Consider the following 20,086-nt stretch of genomic DNA (forward strand, 5'->3'; position numbering starts at 1 on the left):
GTCACTATATGTCATGTTGTTATTTATGGGCGGAGCACCAAGGCAAATTCCTTGCATGTGAATACTTGGCCAATAACCTTACTTACTTACTTACCTACCCATGCTTGTACTTTGCCTATAATAAATACCATGGACTCTCATCTTTCTTAACAGCCTCACATATGGCAACTTGTCAAAGGCCTTCGGAAAATCCAAGTGAACAACATCCACTGACTCTTCTTTGTCTATCCTGCTTGTTAGCTCCTCAAAAAACAGATTTGTCAGGCAGGTTCTCCCCTACGCAAAACCATAAAGGGAGAGGAGGGCAATGGGGGAGGTGAGGAGGGATAAGCAAAACCGTGCTGAAGTCCGCCTATAATATCAAGTGCTTCCAAGTACCTAGAAACCTCTTTAATAATGAACTAGACTAAGTGTGACCCATTGGAGGCTTGGTCCCCCAACGCAATGTTCCACCACTCACCCATAGTCCCCAACTGCACAGGCGCAGCTCATTTCCCCTCATCCCTAGCAACTCTCTCCTCGCCATTCCTTCCTCCCTCTTCTTCCTCTCTCCTCCTCCCACTCCCCCATCCCTCCCCGCACCCCGCTCTCCTCTCCTTTCCCCTACCGTCAGTCATGCCCTCCGCCATAACTCCTCTCGCTCACATCTCCCACTGCCCTTCTCCCTCATCTCCCCACTTCCTCTCCCTCTATTTCCCCCTCCTACCTCATCTCCCTCTCACCTCAGCCCTCTTCTTTCCCTCGCCTCCTCCACTCCCCAAATCCATCCCTCACCTCTCCCTCCTCTCCTTTCCCCTACCCTCAGTCACTCCCTCCCTCCCGCCATAACTCCTCTCCCATCCCTACTCCCCTCCTCTCCCTCTATCCCCTCTCCTCCCCCACTCTCCCTCCCCAGAATCTCGAGGTTGCCGCTCCTCTCCTTTCTTGCGTGCCCTGGAGGAGCATCAGCTGTCGGCGCCCTCAGAGCCAGGCCTCAGTTCGGCCCAGAAGCACCAGCAGCTACGGCCGCGCCGGCGTGTGAGCGGGAGGGGGGGGGAAGAACCCGGAGAAGAGATGGGGGGAAAACCCACGGGGGAGAGGGGGGTATCACGGGGTAGGGGGCAGGAGCCAGAGAAGGGGACCAGAGGGGAAGGGGGTGGACCTGTGGGCCGTTGCGTTTGGGACCGATAGCAGGAGCTAGATGCTCTCCTCCGCCGGGATCAGAATGCCGCTTTCCGTTTGGTGACATTGCCGCGATGCTGGGCTGCTGCTTGGGGCAGGGCTGCTTCGGGTCCCTCCGAAAGTCCGGTTGGAAACCTCCGCCGGCTTTCCTCAGCTCCAGTAAAGACGCGATGGCGCAGGAAGGGGCGGACCGTCCCGGGGAGTGACAGGGGAAGAGACTAATCCGCGCGGCGCTGGAAGGCAGAAGAGATCGATCTGCGCATGCGCGGTTTTTAAGGTTTTTAAACCTCGCTAACTGTGACGACATTCAACCGATCGGAACGAAACTTGATGGACTCGGAGCATAGGATGAACGGTGAGTGAACTGGCGGAAAATCGTAGCGCTTTCGCGAACCGTTTTTGCGCTAATAGAATGACCGCCAAACCGTAAGATAAAAAGATCAGAGTTTTAGTTATGTATAGATTCTAAAATGTTTACCAACCACAGAAGTCAGACTAACTAGCTTATTATTTTCTTTCTTTTGCTTTGCTCACTTCTAAAACATTGAAGATAGACACAAAACTGCGATTTTCCAGTCCTCTGGAACAATATTCTTGAAAGATCACTGCTAATGCTTCCACAATCTCAACAGCTACCTCTTGTTGAACCCTGGGGTATAGCCCATCTGATCCAGGTGACTTATCCACCTTCAGTCCTTTCAGCTTCCCAAGCACCATCTCCTCAGTAATAGCAACTACGCTCACTTTTGCTCCCCTGACTTACATAGACCAGAGAGGCCGAGTGGCTCTGTCTGTGTTGCAATAAGAAAATTACATCTGTTAAAATGAGGAAATGAATACTGTGCACATCTGGAGATTGCAGTACATTCTTCCTCTAACGTACAAATGCAAGGTTGTTCTTTCCACTGAATGCTCCTCGTCACAGCCAATTTGAAAGCTAAACAAAGAAGGGTATTTCCATATCTAGCAATGCACAGTTGATTCCTTTATGCAAGGTCAAACAGAATCTGGTAAATTTGGGTTGCAACCTGTTCACCAACAGAACTCCGCACCAAGAACTCACAACTCTGTATCAAGGATCCAAAGGCATCGCACAGAAAATAGTAAAGCTCCAGGGAGCAATCTGCCAGAGTCTGTCCTATAAGTAATTGGATAATGTACAGTGAAAACAGCACAGCAACAGAAGGGTCTCGAGCCGAACCGTCACCTATCCATGTTCTCTAGAAAAGCTGCCTGACCTGCTGAGTCACTCCAGCACTCTGTGTCCTTCGGCACATCTTGTGACATTTACCGGCACAATGATTTGTTTAATATGCATATGCAAATCTATAGGAGTGAAGTAAGGTCTCAAACAGCATTTTACACATTTGAATTGAATTGAATTTCTTTGTCATTCAAAAACAAGTTTGAACGAAATTTCGTTACCATGCAGTCATAACAGTAAGAAGGCAAAAAACACTCAATTAAACACAAACATCCATCACAATGACTCTCCTCCAGGCACCTCACGGTGATGGAAGGTAAAAAAAGTCTTATCTCTTCCTTGCTTCTTCTCCCACGGTCAGGCATCAAACTGCTGCGTTGAGGCGATCGAGGCTCCTGATGTTGAAGCCCCCGCTGGACGATGGATGATGTCACAGTCCACAGGCTCTGCGACCGGAGCCCTCAAGGTCGATTCCAGTTGGAGGCCACCAGCTCCTCGTGGTTAGGCCACAGCGCAAACGGAGATACGACACGGAAAAAGGTTGCATCTCCGTTGAAGAAAGAGATACAAGTCTCCCCCCCCCATATACAACTAAAGACTATAACATACATCTAACATTAACAATAAGACAAAGAAGAAAAAAAAGAGACAGACGGACTGTAGGCGAGCCGCAGCTGTAACAGAGCACCTTAAAATCAGGTATAAAGAGCAAACAAACAGAAGATCATCCAACCTCCTAAAAGCCTGTCTCACTATTTAACTAAGTCTGCAAATCCATCTTTTCCTTAGTTATAAAGCTTTGCTGCATTAAAACTGCCCTTTTCGCTCAATTCATCTATGGCAACCCAGTTGTCTGACAAAGTCCCACTTGCCTGTGTCTGCCCATATCCCTCCAAACTTCCCTACACATGTACCTGTCCCAGTATCTTTCAACTGCTGTAATTGTTCGTACTTCTACCACTTCCTCCACCAGCATGTGCCATCTATGCACCGTCTGAATAATGTATACAGACCCATACATTAACAGTTAACTAAAATATATTCATTTCAAGTATAAAGTTATTTATGAATGTTTTCCATATTTCTTCCAATCTTTCCCAACTTTACTCTTAGTTTGAATAGGTCTACCTGTTCTAGATTTCACAATCAACAGAAGTAATTTCTCCTTATCTTCCCTGTCAGTTCCCCTTAAGGTCTTGAAAAGCAATCTCGACTGTCTACATTTCAACTTAATAATCTCTTGTCTCTTCTCGAAACTTGACCTCCAAGAAAATATGTCATTCGAGCTGCATTTCCAAAGCCAATATATCCTTCTCAAGCTGTGATGCCTAAACTGCTCGAACTATCCAAGTGAAATCTCAGAAGTCTGAAGAAGGGTCCTGACCCTAAACATCATCTGTCCATGTTTGCCAGAGATGTTGCCTGATCTGCTGAGTTACTCCAGCACTTTGGGGTTTTTTTTCAAGTGAAATCTAAGTTGGGCTTTATACTGTGCATCTGCAGAACATTAAAAAATAAATAAAGGCCCCCCCCATTTGGATTATTTTCTATATTCAGAAGATAAATAAATTGTTTGCCTTTAATGATCTAGATACCTCTCCAAGCTTTCACAAACCTTACCCACTTCATGTACATTATCCAGTTCTGATCAGGTCCAAGTTGACATTCACATTTTGCTCACATTAAAATCTATTTTGCCCAAATCCTGCCCATTCTCCCAAGTTAATAATGTCTTTACAATTTAATGTTGCCATCCACACTGCTTATAATGCTGCCTATCTTTGTCTCATTGGCAATGGTGCAAAGGTAAATTTTTGTGCTATTATCCAGGTTATTTATAAATACATCGAACAGTTTCAATTCCACCTGCCACAATTTTATAACTTAAGACACAAAAAGTTACTCAGCGGGTTAGACAGCATCTCTGGAAAAAAGGAATAAGAAACATTTCGGGTTTGAAGAAGGGTCTCGACCCGAAACGTTACCTATTCTTTTATTCTCCAGAGATGCTGAGTTATTCCAGCTTTCTGAGTCTATCTTTGGTTTAAACCAACATCTGCAGTTTCTTTCCACACAATTCTCTAACAACTTGCATATTATTGCTGCCTTCTACCATAATTTCCCAATCGTGTCAATAACCTTCTACTAATGGACTCTGATAACTAGTATCCATTAACATTGCCCTGTTCATCATTTTTGTCACCTTTGCACAGAATCTTGTTTTATCAGGCATACAAAATATACCTATCAAGCAAAAACTTACGGTCACTCTGTCTTTAATTATAAGCTTAGCAATCTCTCAACAATATGGCTAATTAGGCCATAGCAGCTTCCCTCTTTCACCTTCCATAAATAGTGGACTGACATCCACTATTTCCCAACTTAAAGCAAAAGCTAAATGAGGAAACATTAGAAGATTATAATAAGGTCTTCTGAATGCTCTTAGTTCCCTTTAACATGGAAAATTGATTTATTTTAAAACAGTTGAGTTGCTGCTTAACAGCGCCAAAGACGCGGGTTCGATCTTGACTACGGGTGCTGTCTATGCAGTTTGTACGTTCTTGCTGTGACTGCGTGGGTTTTCTCTGAGTGCTCTGGATTCTTCCCACATTCCAAAGGCCTGCAGGTTTGTACGTTAATTGGCTCCTGTAAATCGCCCTTGGTGTGTAGGATGCGAAAAGTGGGATGACATAGAACTAGTGTGAACGGGCGATTGTGGTTGGCATGGACTTGATTGGCCAAAGAGCCTGTTTCCACGCTGCATCTCTAAACTCTAATAAAAACATTCTGTTAGGGTTCCATCAACTGAAACGGAAATTATAAAGGACTCACTCATAATTAAATATTACAAACATTTATTCCACGTGGATATGTCAAATTTGTTGCTTGGTAAATCAGAAAATGGACCAGGGAGAGCCGGTGGATGTAGTGTACCTGGACTTTCAGAAAGCATTTCATAAGGTCCCACATAGATTAGTGGGCAAAATTAGGGCACATGGTATTGGGGATAGAGTGCTGACATGGATAGAAAACTAGTTGGCAGACAGGAAACAAAGAGTAGGGATTAACGGGTCCCTTTCAGAATGGCAGGCAGTGACTAGTGGGATACCGCAAGGCTCAGTGCTGGGACCGCAGCTATTTACAATATACATTAAGGATGTAGATGAAGGGATTAAAAGTAACATTAGCAAATTTGCAGATGACACAAAGCTGGGTGGTAGTGTGAACCGTGAGGAGGATGCTATGAGGATGCAGGGTGACTTGGACAGGTTGGGTGAGTGGGCAGATGCAGTTTAATGTGGATAAATGTGAGGTTATCCACTTTGGTTGCTATAACAGGTAGACAGATTATTATCTGAATGGTGTCAGGTTAGGAAAAGGGGAAGTACAATGAGATCTGGGTGTCCTTGTTCATCAGTCACTGAAAGTAAGCATGCAGATACAGCAGACAGTGAAGAAAGCGAATGGCATGTTGGCCTTCATAACAAGAGGTGTTGAGTATATGAGCAAAACAGTTGTACAGGTCCTTAGTGAGACAACACCTGGAGTATTGTGTGCAGTTTTGGTCTCCAAATTTGAGGAAAGACATTCTTGCTATTGAGGGAGTGCAACGTAGGTTCACGAGGTTAATTCCCGAGATAGCGGGACTGTCATATGTTGATAGAATGGAGTGGCTGGGCTTGTTTACTCTGGAATTTAGAAGGATGAGAGGGTATCTTATTGAGACACATAAGATTATTAAGGGTTTGGACACGCTAGAGGTAGGAAACATGCTCCTGATGTTGGGGGAGTCCAAAACCAGGGGTCACAGTTTAAGAATAAGGGGTAAGCCATTTAGAACGGAGATGAGGAAAACCTTTTTCACACAGAGGGTTGTGAATCTGTGGAATTCGCTGCCTCAGAACGCAGTAGAGGCCAATTCTCTGAATGCTTTCAAGAGTAGTTCTTAAAAATAGAGGAGTCAGCGAATATGGGGAGAAGGCAGGAATGGGGTAATGATTGTGGATGATCAGCCAAGATCACTGTGAATGGCGGTGCTGGCTCAAAGGGCTGAATTGGCCTACTCCTGCACCTATTGTCTATTTTAAGAGAAACAGCTTCAAAGGATACTGCAATGAGCAATGTTAGAGTATGAATCTAAAGGCTAATTATTCGAATGGAATCATATATTGTCTTTCCGCTGACAGGTAAGCACCTCGGTACACGTGACAATAAACTAAACTAAATACTTTTCTCCTGTGTGGTAGTTTGTCCAATTAATGATCGAATGTTATCTAAATTTTCTTCAACATCCAGCCGGAAAACCAAATGTTGAAAAATCCATTAAAGGAAAATGCACAAGATAAGATTTCACAGTATTGCTGGGGAAAGAGAGTGTTTTAACGTTGATTGAAAATTGGTAACCACACAGAAGGCAACCACTTGGTAACCACACAGAAGTCAGAATAGGTATTTTTCATGCTAGATGGATGCAACTCACGAGTCTGGTAACTCACAAGGCTTAGGTATTCATTATCTACAGTGGCTTGCAAAAGTTTTCATACCCCTTGAACTTTTCCACATTTTGCCACGTTACAACCACAAACGTAAATGTATTTTATTGGGATTTTATGTGATAGACCAACACAAAGTGGTGCATAATTGTGAAGTGGAAGGAAAATGATACATGGTTTTCAAATTTTTTTACAAATAAAAAACTGAAAAGTGTAGCGTGCAAAAGTATTCAGCCCCCCTGAGTCAATATTTTGTAGAACCACCTTTCGCTGCAATTACAGCTGCAAGTCTTTTGGGGTATGTCTCTACCAGCTTTGCACACCGAGAGACTGAAATTTTTGCCCATTCTTCTTTGCAAAATAGCTCAAACTCAGTCAGATTGGATGGAGAGCGTCTGTGAACAGCAATTTTCAAGTCTTGCCAGAGATTCTCAATTGGATTTAGGTCTGGACTTTGACTGGGCCATTCTAACACATGAATATGCTTTGATCTAAACCATTCCATTGTAGCTCTGGCTGTATGTTTAGGGTCGTTGTCCTGCTGGAAGGTGAACCTCCGCCTCAGTCTCAAGTCTTTTGCAGACTCTAACAGGTTTTCTTCCAAGATTGCCCTGTATTTGGCTCCATCCATCTTCCCATCAACTCTGACCAGCTTCCCTGTCCCTGCTGAAGAAAAGCATCCCCACAGCATGATGCTGCCACCACCATGTTTCACAGTGGAGATGGTGTGTTCAGGGTGATGTGCAGTGTTAGTTTTCCACCACACATAGCGTTTTGCATTTAGGCCAAAAACTTCAATTTTGGTCTCATCTGACCAGAGCACCTTCCTCCGCATGTTTGTTGTGTCCCCCACATGGCTTGTGGCAAACTGCAAACGGGTCTTCTTATGGCTTTTTTTCAACAATGGCTTTCTTCTTGCCACTCTTCCATAAAGGCCCGATTTGTGGAGTGCACGACTAATAGTTGTCCTGTGGACAGATTCTCCCACCTGAGCTGTGGATCTCTGCAGCTCCTCCAGAGTTACCATGGGCCTGCTTCTCTGATCAATGCTCTCCTTGCCCGGCCTGTCAGTTTAGGTGGACGGCCATGTCTTGGTAGGTTTGCAGTTGTGCCATACTCTTTCCATTTTCGGATGATGGATTGAACAGTGCTCCGTGAGATGTTCAAAGCTTGGGATTTTTTTTATAACCTAACCCTGCTTTACACTTCTCCACAACTTTATCCCTGACTTGTCTGGTGTGTTCCTTGGGCTTCATGATGCTGTTTGTTCACTAATGTTCTCTAACAAACCTCTGAGGCCTTCACAGAACAGCTGTATTTATACTGAGATTAGATTACACACAAATGGACTCTATTTACTAATTAGGTGACTTCTGAAGGCAATTGGTTGCACTGGATTTTATTTAGGGGTATCAGAGTAAAGGGGGCTGAATACTTTTGCATGCCACACTATTCAGTTTTTTATTTGTAAAAAAATTTGAAAACCATGTATCATTTTCCTTCCACTTCACAATTATGCGCCACTTTGTGTTGGTCTATCACATAAAATCCCAATAAAATACATTTACGTTTGTGGTTGTAACGTGACAAAATGTGGAAATGTTCAAGGGGTATGAATACTTTTGCAAGTCACTGTACATCAGTGACTTGGAAGAGAGGTATAAAGTCTTCAAATGTGTAGTATCCAAGTTTGCCTGTAATGTGAATATAGATTGACAGGCAGGCTGTGATGAGGATACATGTACTCTGCAGCTGATTATAGATAATTTGAGTGGCTAAAATATGGAAAATGACATTTAAGGTACAAAGTCATTAATTTACGTAAGAGCAATCAAAATACAGGCTATTATCTAAATGGCGAGAGATGGCACATGAATGAAGTATAGAGTAAGAGTTCTGGTCACAATAACAAAGGGTTAGAATTTAGATGCAGCAAGTAGTTGGAAAATGGCATGTTGGGCTTTATTGCAAGGGAAATGGAGTAAAGAGTAGCGGGCGGCACAGTGATAGAGTTGCTGTCTTACAGAGCCAGAGACCTGGGCTCGATCCTGACTACGGGTGCTGTCTCTACGGAGTTTGTATGTTTTCCCCGTGACCTGCGTGGGTTTTCTCCGGGATCTTCAGTTTCCTCCCACACTCCCATTCCCTTTGTCCTGTTTTCACACCTTACACTTCCTTATCTATACACCTCCTTTTCCATGTACCGCACACTCCCCTGATATCAGTCTGAAGAAGTCTCGACCCGAAACGTCACCCATTCCTTCTCTCCAGAGATGCTGCCTGTCCCGCTGAGTTACTCCAGCATTTTGTGTCTATCTTCGATTTAAACCAGCATCTGCTATTCTTTCCTACAAATTTTGAGATGTTTCCACTTGTGTGAGAGTCTCAAAAAAGTGTAGATGGTTACAAGATATGAAGACAGCCATTTATAATAGAGACATGAAGAAAACTATTCTCCTAGAGGACCGTGAATCTTTGGAATTCTTTATCTTGGAAGATTGTGGAAGCTAGTGCACTTTGAGAAGTTGATACATTTTTGAAATATTTGGGAATTGAGGACCATGAAGAGCTGGCACAGAAGGGGGGTTGAAGCCTGGATCAGATCAGCCATGATGGTAGTGAAGAGCAGGGCAGGTTGTAGGGGCGAGGTGTCAACTCCTGTTTCCATTTCCCGATCCTGGCACAATCATCAGATTTGGATATCAAACACCAGAACTATGATGAATTTTCCAGCCAAACATTAGTGGAAATATTGATTATTACTCTTAAAGGATTACACTCAATTTTCTTAATAAACAATGACAAAAATAACTGTTTTGATTACAGGGCAAGTGATATTTGCAATGTAATGGCATGTAAACTTGCTGACACATGGTAAAAATGATTGGATTAACTCCATTACGCAAAGACCAAATTACATCGAATCTACCCAGCTATTTCTCCATTATGTGACAGATGCAAAGGTGCAGATGGGTCTTTAACACACATTTTTTGGTCCTGTTCTCATATACAAAGATACTGGTCTGAAATATTTAAGTGGTTCTCTGGGGTCTATGGAAAAGATATTCCCCCTGAACATTTTTCACACAGAGAGTGGTAAATCTCTGGAACTCTGCCACAGAAGGTAGTTGAGGCCAGTTCATTGGCTATATTTAAGAGGGAGTTAGATGTGGCCCTTGTGGCTAAAGGGATCAGGGGGCATGGAGAGAAGGCAGGTACAGGATACCGAGTTGGATGATCAGCCATGATCATATTGAATGGTGGTGCATGCTCAAAGGGCCGAATGGCCTACTCTTGCACCTATTTTCTATGTTTCTATGATCCAGAACTGGCACTTTTTGGATGCTCAGAGACTGCTTTGTACTTCACGTCTGAAGAACAACACACACTGATGCTTGGTATGGTGGCAGCCAAGAAAATGATCCTAACAGACTGGAAATCATCCACACCCCCCTGCTTCAAAAAATGGCTCAATGAAATGATAATAGTCATACAGATGGAAAGGATACGCTTCTACAACTCCAAGGTACCCAACAACTTTTTAAGTGTTTGGGGACCATTTATCAACCATCTCAAAGACCAATAATTTCATATTATCTGTAGAGATGTAGTCCTGTGCTCTTTACTTATGCTCTTGCAATGCCTGACTGTGTAGCACCATGTGGATTGCACCAATACTGTTATGTCTGGCGGCTTTTTTCTGTTGTCTTTTGTTTCTTTCTTTTCTTTCTCTTTTTTGTGTTGTTGTGTTAAATAAAACATCGAAAAATAGTTTAAAAAAAAAAAAAATTAAAAAGCACATAGTAAAAATGATTGGATTAACAAATAATTTTGCAAATCGTAAGTTAGAAGCCCGTTCTGCCTTTTCACAGAATTGCTACAGAATATTGCGAGAAAGAACGAGAAATAGGTAACTGGTAATATCACTGTTACACTGTTTCAATTGTTTGGGAGAGCAGATAGATATATGTCAATTTAAAATGATGAAACTACTTTTAAAAATCTTTGATGAGCTCCAAGTCATTGTTTGCAGACAAACAGAACTTTGACATGACATTTTTAAACCTCACCAGCTAAAGATATAGGTTGCAAAATGTTGTGGCTCATTACAAGCTAAATATCAAAGTTCAAAACTGGAACACCCTTGACCTATTGGCCCATCCAAATTAACTTACAACAGGTGGTTAGGTCATAATGACCCATTCAATTTAAAGTTCAACACCTCATAGTTAGGTTGGGCAGCTTACAACCCAATGAGTATTGTTTCCTCTAACTTCAAGTAACCCTTGCTTTCCAGCTCTCTCCATCCCTCTGCCACCCTAATTCTCCAATTAGTTTCACTGTCCTCCTGATTAATTTAACTGTTTGTATGTCTTGTTGTCATCCTTCCCCATAGCCAACAACGAATTACATAGCCAACAACTACATTTGCTTGATCATTGACTGCTTTGATCTGTCGTTCTCACACCTTGTCCATCCACATCTCTAGTTTCCCTCACCCCTGACTCTCAGTCTGAAGAAGGGTCTCAACCCAAAATGCCACCCATTCTTTCTCTCCAGAGATGCTACCCGTCCCGATGAGTTACTCCAGCATTTTGATGTATCTTTGGTGTAAACCAGCATCTTCCAGTTTCTTCCTACACATTCACAATTTCAGACTGGATGCAATCGTTTTTTTTTCCACATAGAAACAAGGAATAGTAGATATTGATTAATACGCGAAGGGACACAAAGTGCTGGAGTAACTCAGGTCAGATAACATCTCTGGAGGACATGGATTAGGTGAGGTTTCAAGGAGAGGTGCCGCCTCTCTTCTATGGCTTTGTGGCAGCCTAAGAGAATTGCTTGTTTGGGAGACCTTCTGTAAAGAATATTGAATGAGCACCAATGTTTTATAGACATGGTCTTTTTAAAATTGTTTGTCATGTGCCTGCTTATTGGCTGTGGTCCTCTAAAAAGTGGCATTTTTACAGTTAAAAAAAAAAATGTGATTGTATGTCTATTTCCCATTCATTTTATAAGTCCCTGACATGCCTCAGACAGTTGCAAACACAAAGCTAGTAAATTGAATAACCTAGCTTAGGTAAAGTCTACTTGTAAAGGCTGACAGAATCTGGGTGTTCTGTTGAGCTCAAGACCATGAGGAGATCTTGCAGAACAGACACAATGGCCTGGATGTTCAACTCAAGCTCCTAAACCTTATGTTGGAATAACCCCATGAGGAGTTATAATATCCTGTCTAGAAAGTGATAGCTTGAATGAAGTAGTGCTCCCAGAATACTTAAGAGTCATACAGCATGGAAACAGGCTGTTTAGCCCAACTCACCCAAGCCGACCAAGATACCCCATCTAAACTAGTCCCATTTGCCGCTTTTGGCCCATATCCTTCTAAACCTTTCATATCCGTGTACCTGTCCAAATGTCTTTTAAATGCTCTTATGCTACCTGTCTCAAAAACTTCGTCTGGCAGCTTGTTCCATATACCCAGCATTGAGTCCAGACCAAAAGGATACAAAGTGCTGGAGCAACTCAGCAGGTCAGGCAGCATCTCTGGAAAACACGGATAGGTGAGGTTGAGGCTCTTCTTTAGAGCCCCCCCCAGGGGTGTGTGTGTGAGATGTGTGGGTGTGAGATGTGTGGGTGTGACATGTGTGTGAGATGTGTGTGTGTGTGCGAGATGTGTGTGTGTGTGACGTGTGTGTGAGATGTGTGCGTGTGTGTGACATGTGTGTGAGATGTGTGTCAGAGATGTGTGTGACGTGTGTGTGTGACGTGTGTGTGTGTGAGATGTGTGCGTGTGTGTGACATGTGTGTGAGATGTGTGTGTGTTACGTGTGTGTGACATGTGTGTGACGTGTGTGTGTGTGTGACATGTGTGTGACATGTGTAATTACGTGTGGTTGAGAATGCATGTGCATACGCACATGTGTGGTTCGCACACACGTGGGATAGATAGATGGATCAACAAGATAACTTTGAGCAGGGAAACAACCCAGTGGCCAACCTGATACTCGATCTCCAGGGTGGCATCTTTCTTCATAGTTTGGTAGAAACATTCCTTCTGCCCCGCCGGCAGAGTGAAGGTGAAGTCGCTGTCAAAGGACTGAGAGAAGCCGAAGCAGAGCGGGGCCCAGCAGCAGCACAGGAGGAGGAGGAGGGGGGGCAGCCCCAGCCCCGGCCCCAACATGTCCGTGGGTCGCTCGCTCGCTCGCTCGGCGGGACGGTTGGTGAACGGACGGACAGACGCCAGCCCGCGAGGCTCAGGCGCACTCACCGGACACCGCGCGTCATCACGCCACTACGTCCGTCAGCTGGCCCAGGCCGTCATTACGTCACTGCGTCCGTCAGCTGGCCCAGGCCGTCACACGTCACACCCCCCTTGTCCGCAACTTCCAACCAAAGATCCTATAGGATATTTGCTTCGTTCAATCAATCAATCAATCTTCCAACCTTTTCCCACGACTGTCTGTCATTTAACAAAAAACAAACGAAGTCATGATCCGTCACATCGATCAAAACCAAAATGCAATAAAACCACACTGCCAATTCACCGCACACGTGTCAATGGAGAGCTCAGGCCTCGCCCTTTCCCCCACGTGGAGCACCGCTAGCCGCAGTGGAACTACAACCCCCAGACTGCATTGCGGCAGGATGGGGAGCTGACGCAACAGTGGGGGAGATTGCTGAGTGGCTGCTTGTCGTATGACGTCAGGAGTTAACGAGGGGGCGGGTGACTTGAATTCCATCCTCCCCTTCCCCCCGCTGCTCCTTTTATTCGCTTCCGACTTCAATGCGGAGACGTCCGCGATGCTGGCGGCGGAGGAGGAGGCGGGGCCGGATGGAGGTGAGGGAGGGGAAGTGGGCGTGGCCTGGGGAGGGGGCGTGGCCGCGGCCGCGGGTTTGAATACTAATGAGGTTCTAACTCGACAGCGCGAAGAGTCGGCGGCGGCGGCGGCGGAGGACGCGGCTCCCGCTCCCTCCATGTGCGGCCCGGCCTCCCTGGCTGCCGGCCTCAGCCCAGGCCCCGGCCTAGGCCCAGGCCACTGCCTTCATGGAGGCCGCTGATCGCACCCAAGGCGACTGAACCCGGCGAGCGCGGCGCACCGAGCCACCAAGGCCAGGAGAATGTCAATTGCTGTGAGAAGATGAACCAGCGCCGCTTCTTGTTTGTATGTCTGATTATCTCCGTGTTATACTGGTGAGTGTCCTCGATCAACCCCCTCCCCTCCATCCCCATCTCGGTTAGGCCCCGGGACGCCCTTTCCTCCCCACTAGCTCTCCACCTCTTTTTTTAAAAAAACACAGGACAAGCCCCCACATGGTGGAAGTTTCATGGCGTGACTGGGGGCTTTCTGTTGGGGGAGGATAAATCCGCAGTTCCTTCCCGCACAAATATAAATCTAACCTTGGCTATAAATCTAATCTCTTCAGTGGCTTTCACTCCTTGACATGAAGAGGTTTGTCTCATTCTGACAACCCCTGTGATATCTCATTCTTCACCATCCCTTCCCCCCCCTCCCCCCCATTCTGATTCAGAAGTTTATTTTCTTAAACATCTCTTTAACGTTGCCTTCCCTGTGTACAGTTGTTTCCATTGTTATGGAATAATAGCGGGTACTTAGAACATATAACAGTACACAAGGTAGACTGGAGTAACTCAGTGGGTCGGGCGGCATCGGGTGACTGAAGAAGGGTTCTGACATGAAGTGTCACCGATTACTTTTCTCCAGAGATGCTGCATGACCAACTGACGTCTCCAGCATTTTGTGTTTATCGTTGGTGTAAACCAGCATCTGCGTTTCCTTCCTACACAGAACAGCAGAGGAGCAGGCCCTTTGCCCCACAATGTATATGCTGAACATGATGTCAAACCAGACTTATCTGCTTGCACATGATACATACCCTGCATAATTCATGTGCCTTTCAAAAGCCCTCTTCTTAAAGACCACTCACTATTGTATCTGCCTCCGCCACTGCCCTCTGGCAGTGTGATCCAGGCACACCACCCTCTGCATAAAGAAACAAGTACTGCCCTTCTCCTTTAAACGTTGTCCCTCTTAATGCTATGCACTCTTAGTATTTGATATTTCAATCCTTGGTAAAATTTTCTGATTGGGTCCAGGCGTTGCTTTCAAAGGTGTACAACGCTCACAATCTACCTTCTTTACGTATTTCACACTGGCATATTAACTTGTAAGTCACAATTTGAAAGAATTGTTTTATATTTACAGTAGCTTCCTAAGGAGTTATTGACATCTGTTTACAGGTTAAGAATAGGTTTGGTTCACAGTGTAAAATTATAGTTGGCATCTTCAGTTTCTGTGCTGAGGCTTTCACTTCTTGTTCTGGAGGTTATTCTTTCTTTCTGACAACTCTTTTAATTTTTCTCCTGACTGCTTGTAGTTTGTCATTCTTCATTATCTTTCCCTCCCCCATTCTGATATCCTAGCTTATTACTGTCTTTAAAATGTATCGGTACTACTGGCATTCAAGTCCTGTGCATCTTTTCTGGCCTCTGATGAAATACAATGCCACTTCTTCTTTTTTACTCCGAATCAAACCTTCTGCAAATAGACACAAAATGCTGGAGTAACTCAGCGGGACAGGCAGCATCTCTAGAGGGAAGGAATGGGTGATGTTTCGGGTCGAAACCTTCTGCAATCTTGATATGGTTATCAAAAAAGAATTCCTGTGGAATATACTGTAAATATAAAAATAGCTTTTAAATAGTGTCTTGTGTGATAGCATGCCATTGTGTGATAAGTGGGTAAGAAGATATGCTGTGAGAATTGTATGCCTCTTAAAAATAGTCCGTTCGTGCTGTTATATCATGTAGAAGCCGAGAGTGGTGAATGAGGCAAATAGATTGCATACTACCCTTGAGCAAGAAAACACTTGGATCCTTGACTGTCGTGTCAACATTGCCAATTGCATTCAAGGTCACCTAGCTTAACTTTCTTGCCTCTGACTCTTTCCAGGCTGACATATATCATCTGCAGTGTCAGCTCGTTTGTGGCCCAGATCAAACAAGTGACCGATTGTTGAGCAAGGCCATCGGCTTCATATCTTTTTTTTCCTCTTGAATAGCTGCTTAATTTCCCAGCGCTGTTGAATTTTCCAAAGCACAGTGAGCCTTGCATTATTTATGCATTGCCCTTTGGGCCTGCATTAGCAGAAGTGGTACACAGGTTACACAGTGTTAGCTTTAAATTGCAATTAGCATGCAACGGTTATGGTGTAAAGAAGTTAGTAATGTAGTTTGAGTTTAGTTTATTGAGGTTTTGTTGCGTGCTAACCAGTCAGCCGAAAGACTTTGAGATGGATGTTATTAATACAATATGAATATTTGTCAATGAGTGATTTGACATTTTAGCTAATTAAAATTTTAGCAAAACTATGTTTTTATTACCGAATTGGCAGTGAGGCAAATGATCCTTGCAATTAAGTACAAATGGGAGAACAACTATAAACAAGGGAGCAATGTGTGGATAAAAGTAACTTCCAGAGGTTGTTGAAATAATTGAAGCATTCCACATTTGGTTTCTGAATATTTCAACTCACTGACCATCTTGAAATGCATTGAATTGCTGAAGTTGCAAAGTTATTTTAATTTAACCTTCTGGTGACTGCATTACGATGCATATATTACTCAGATACTGCAAATTGACCATTATAATTGTTTCTATGTCCCAAGTTTTTAACGTGTATTTTTCTCCCTCCATGTTCTTCCCCATTTCTTTTAAAATCTTTCTGTATCTGATTTGAACTGAATTTGTCCAATTAAATTTGCACACATCATCATGACATTTGATGCAGCTAATTCAGTTGCTGCCACACACTTCCAGTGATCCTGATTCAATGCTAACCTCTGGTGCCATCTGTGTGGAGTATGCATGTTCTCTCTGTGACTGCTTGGAAATGTTTATAATACCTTGCTTTACAGAAAGAGTAATAAAGCAAAAGATGTTCGTGAGGGTAAACCGAGAGAAGTATAAATGATTTAAACTTTCATTGGAAAGGAAAGAACTACAACATGGTGTCCAATGCCCAACTGTGACATGAGTAATAAAAAAGAAACTGCTGGTTTAAATCAAAGATAGGCACAAAATGCTGGAGTAACTCAGCAAATCATGCAGCGTGTCTGGACAACATGGATACATGTTTTAGATTGATTTTCAGATTTTTACCTGAAATGTCACCCTTCCATTTTCTCCAGAAATGCTGCCTGACCTGCTGAGCTACTCCAGCATTTTTGTCGACCTGTGATATGAGTCATTTGTGTAGTTTTTAAGACTTCCCAGTGGAGATTCTAAATGGCCCAGTAAAAAAAACAGTTGTATCCAAAAATTTACAATCTTCACTTGCTATTTTTCTTAAAGGTTGGCAAAGATTTAAACTGGAATATACTGAGAAAGTTAGTATATTCTGATTTGATATTTAAAATTGCATTGTATTTTCTGATTTCTTACAGGTAATCCATTACAATACGTCATAGCGGCTTGTTATTTTAGTTTGTTAGTGCAAGATTTTCATGCTTTATAATTGGTGTACATTTGGACCGAACTCGGCCATCTTCCATGACCTACGTGAGACTCGAGTCCTTTGCTGCTTAATAATTTGTAGGATTTTATTGCTCAAAGAGCCAGCATTCTGTGGCCTTTCTAACTGCCCTTAAGTTGACAGTGAGGCATTTTTAATGCATGTGGTTAATGATATTCAGGACCATAGTGGTAATATATAGTTTAAAAAAGATTATCGAGATGGTCTGTATCTTGGGGCGTTTGGAGATTGTAAGATTCCCACTAGCCTGTTATTGTTTGATTTTCTCAGTGGTAGGTGGCTTTGGCAGATGCCATTGATGTCTTGGTGGGTTTGCTTTAGTGATGCCCTGTGGGAACAAGCCTTTCGGCCCACCGGGTCTGTGCTGACCAACGATCCCCGTGCACTAATACGATCCTACACACTAGGGCAAATTAGCATACAAACCTGTACGTCTTGGAGTGTGGGAAGAAAACCTGAGCTCCCGGAAAACACCCATGCGGTCACTCGGAGAAAATACAAATCCATACAGACGTAGTCAGGATTGAACCCGGGTCTCTGGCGCTGTGAGGCAGCAACTCTACCGCTGTGCCACAGTGCCGCCTGCCTGTGCGGCTTGTAAAGAAACAGTAATAATGTTGTGGCTTCGGAGAGTGTCAATTTTGGGGCAGTAGATGAAATGACAATCCAAGGTTGAAAATGTAATTGTTCATGGAAGTGGAAGGAACATTCCAACTCTCTCCTGACGTCTAGATGGTGGTTCAGTGGTACAGGTCCATCACTGATTTTCTGGCAACTGGTGGCGGCACCTCCTTTAATTCCCACAAGATTATCAGAGCGCACTTGAAATTTCCCCCCTTGGAAGTTCCCCCTAAAATGTTGCGCCTAGGCCAGGTGAGGCGACTAATCTCAACCTAATCGGGACTTCATTTGGCCCTTCGGCTGGGGCTCTGGTATTCTGGCCTGGCCAGAGCTGGCAGATCCATTCCCATAGCCAACTTCCACGGCTAATTGACTGGTCACATTTGTTTCCTGTGGCTGGAACTCTGGAACTCTGGCCTGGCTGGAACTGGCAGATCTGCTCCTATAGCCAACTTTGCGGGCCGGTATCTCTGCCCCTGGGTGGCCTAGTACCACTGGACTCCCCTCGGAGGCTGTGACCTCTCTTGGTACAGCAAAACGGGTTATCCAGAAAGGCTCTGGAACCAAGTGTGCCGGACAATCGGTTGGACCTGTGGGCCTGTGCTTTATTATCACGTACTGAGGTATAGCAAATTTATTTTGCATATAGTTCTGCAACAATATTACTATACATTAGGCACAATTTAACAGTATAGTAGATTACACTGAGGCAGTATACAAGTTTGGCGTCATCTTGTATAGAAAAAGAATAGCATGCCACAGGATAGCCCCTTATTTGCTGGAGTTGTGTAATTGGTGGAGCTAAGCTTCATTCCAGTGGTCAATTGATAAACCACCACTCTCCATGAAACCTCTCCTTCCCCAACTGCCAAAATGTGTTTGTAACTGTTAAGACTGTGGCAACAACTGTTGGCAACAAGACATTAAATCCAGTGCATATAATCGGGTGATCTTAACTGTTCATGGATTATTGGTTATAATTTTGCTGCGCTTCACTGAATTCGTACCCAAATGTTTCTTGGCTTCTTTACCTTTTGAATTGAAGTCTTTTTTTTCTTCTTTTTTTTTTAACTGGGGTTTACTGGTTGATATGAATGAGTCAGTCTCCTGACCCTGAGAACAACAAAAGGTGTCTCAGTCAGTTTTCACATGGGCAACATTACCAGAATGGTTATCTCTACAAATGCCAGCCACGTTGCAGCTCTTTGTATCGGCTTTTTAGCAGCTTCCTGCTTCTAAGATTCTGCACCCTTTTTAGTTCTGTTGGCCATGTATAGTTAATTTAAAGAAACAATAATGACAAACTTTTTAGTTTAGAGATACTGTGTGGAAATGGGCCTTTTGGCCCGCCGAGTCCACGCCAACCAGCGATTACCCCGTACACTAACACAATCCTCCACACTAGGGACAATTTACAATCTTTTCCGAAGCCGATTAACCTACAAATGTTTACACCTTTGGAGTGTGGAAGGAAACCAGAATACCCGAGGAAAACCCACGTGGTCACGGGAAGAATGTACAAACTCTGTGCAGATAGCACCTAGTCTGGATTGAACCGGTGTCTCTGGTGTTGTGAGGCAGTAACTCTACCACTGTGCCACCGTGCAGCCACAAAACTTTCTCTCATTTTTTTTGGAGTTCTGATGGGTTTAAAAAAAAAAAATTGTTTTTAATCTGATTAAAGACAACTCATCCAATGATTGAAGAATAGAAACCGCAAACAAGACAGCCATTTGATCATTTGTGATCGCACTAGCCCTTCCTGGTAGAGCTATCCAGTCAGTTCCCCTCCACCCTCTTCGCTCAGACCCTTGTAAAGTATTGGCTTCCAATAAAAGACTTCAGATTTGTGTTAGAGTAGTGATAAATATGGCCAGGGCGTAGCTCAATGCTGATTATTTTTTTTAAGTTGAATGCTTTACTGCTCTAGAGATGATAATGAAAGTTTATAGTTCACTAATGCAAGATAAGATATCATGGGGATGAAATGTGTTGAACCAGGACTGTGGCTTGCAGTTCATCTGCCATCTAACCTGCCTAATGTGCC

General features: G+C 43.8%; 2 protein-coding genes across 3 annotated transcripts in view; one reads left to right on the top strand and one right to left on the bottom strand.

Moving 5' to 3' along the window:
• The window catches only part of tmed5 (transmembrane p24 trafficking protein 5), a 31,541-nt gene extending 18,373 nt beyond the window's left edge, over nucleotides 1-13,168 (bottom strand). Inside the window, exon 1 of the mRNA XM_033028071.1 lies at nucleotides 12,863-13,168. Within this exon, the coding sequence (XP_032883962.1) occupies nucleotides 12,863-13,045 (183 nt within the window). The 5' untranslated portion in view covers nucleotides 13,046-13,168. The remainder of the gene's footprint in view (nucleotides 1-12,862) is intronic.
• Nucleotides 13,169-13,779: 611 nt separating this feature from the next.
• The window catches only part of suco (SUN domain containing ossification factor), an 82,287-nt gene continuing 75,980 nt past the window's right edge, over nucleotides 13,780-20,086 (top strand). For both annotated transcript variants that reach the window (XM_033028069.1, XM_033028070.1), the window contains exon 1: nucleotides 13,780-14,056. In XM_033028069.1, coding sequence (XP_032883960.1) covers nucleotides 14,004-14,056 — 53 coding nt within the window. In that variant the 5' untranslated portion in view covers nucleotides 13,780-14,003. The remainder of the gene's footprint in view (nucleotides 14,057-20,086) is intronic.

Source organism: Amblyraja radiata, chromosome 10 (genome assembly GCF_010909765.2).
Source record: "Amblyraja radiata isolate CabotCenter1 chromosome 10, sAmbRad1.1.pri, whole genome shotgun sequence".
NCBI lineage: Eukaryota > Metazoa > Chordata > Chondrichthyes > Rajiformes > Rajidae > Amblyraja > Amblyraja radiata.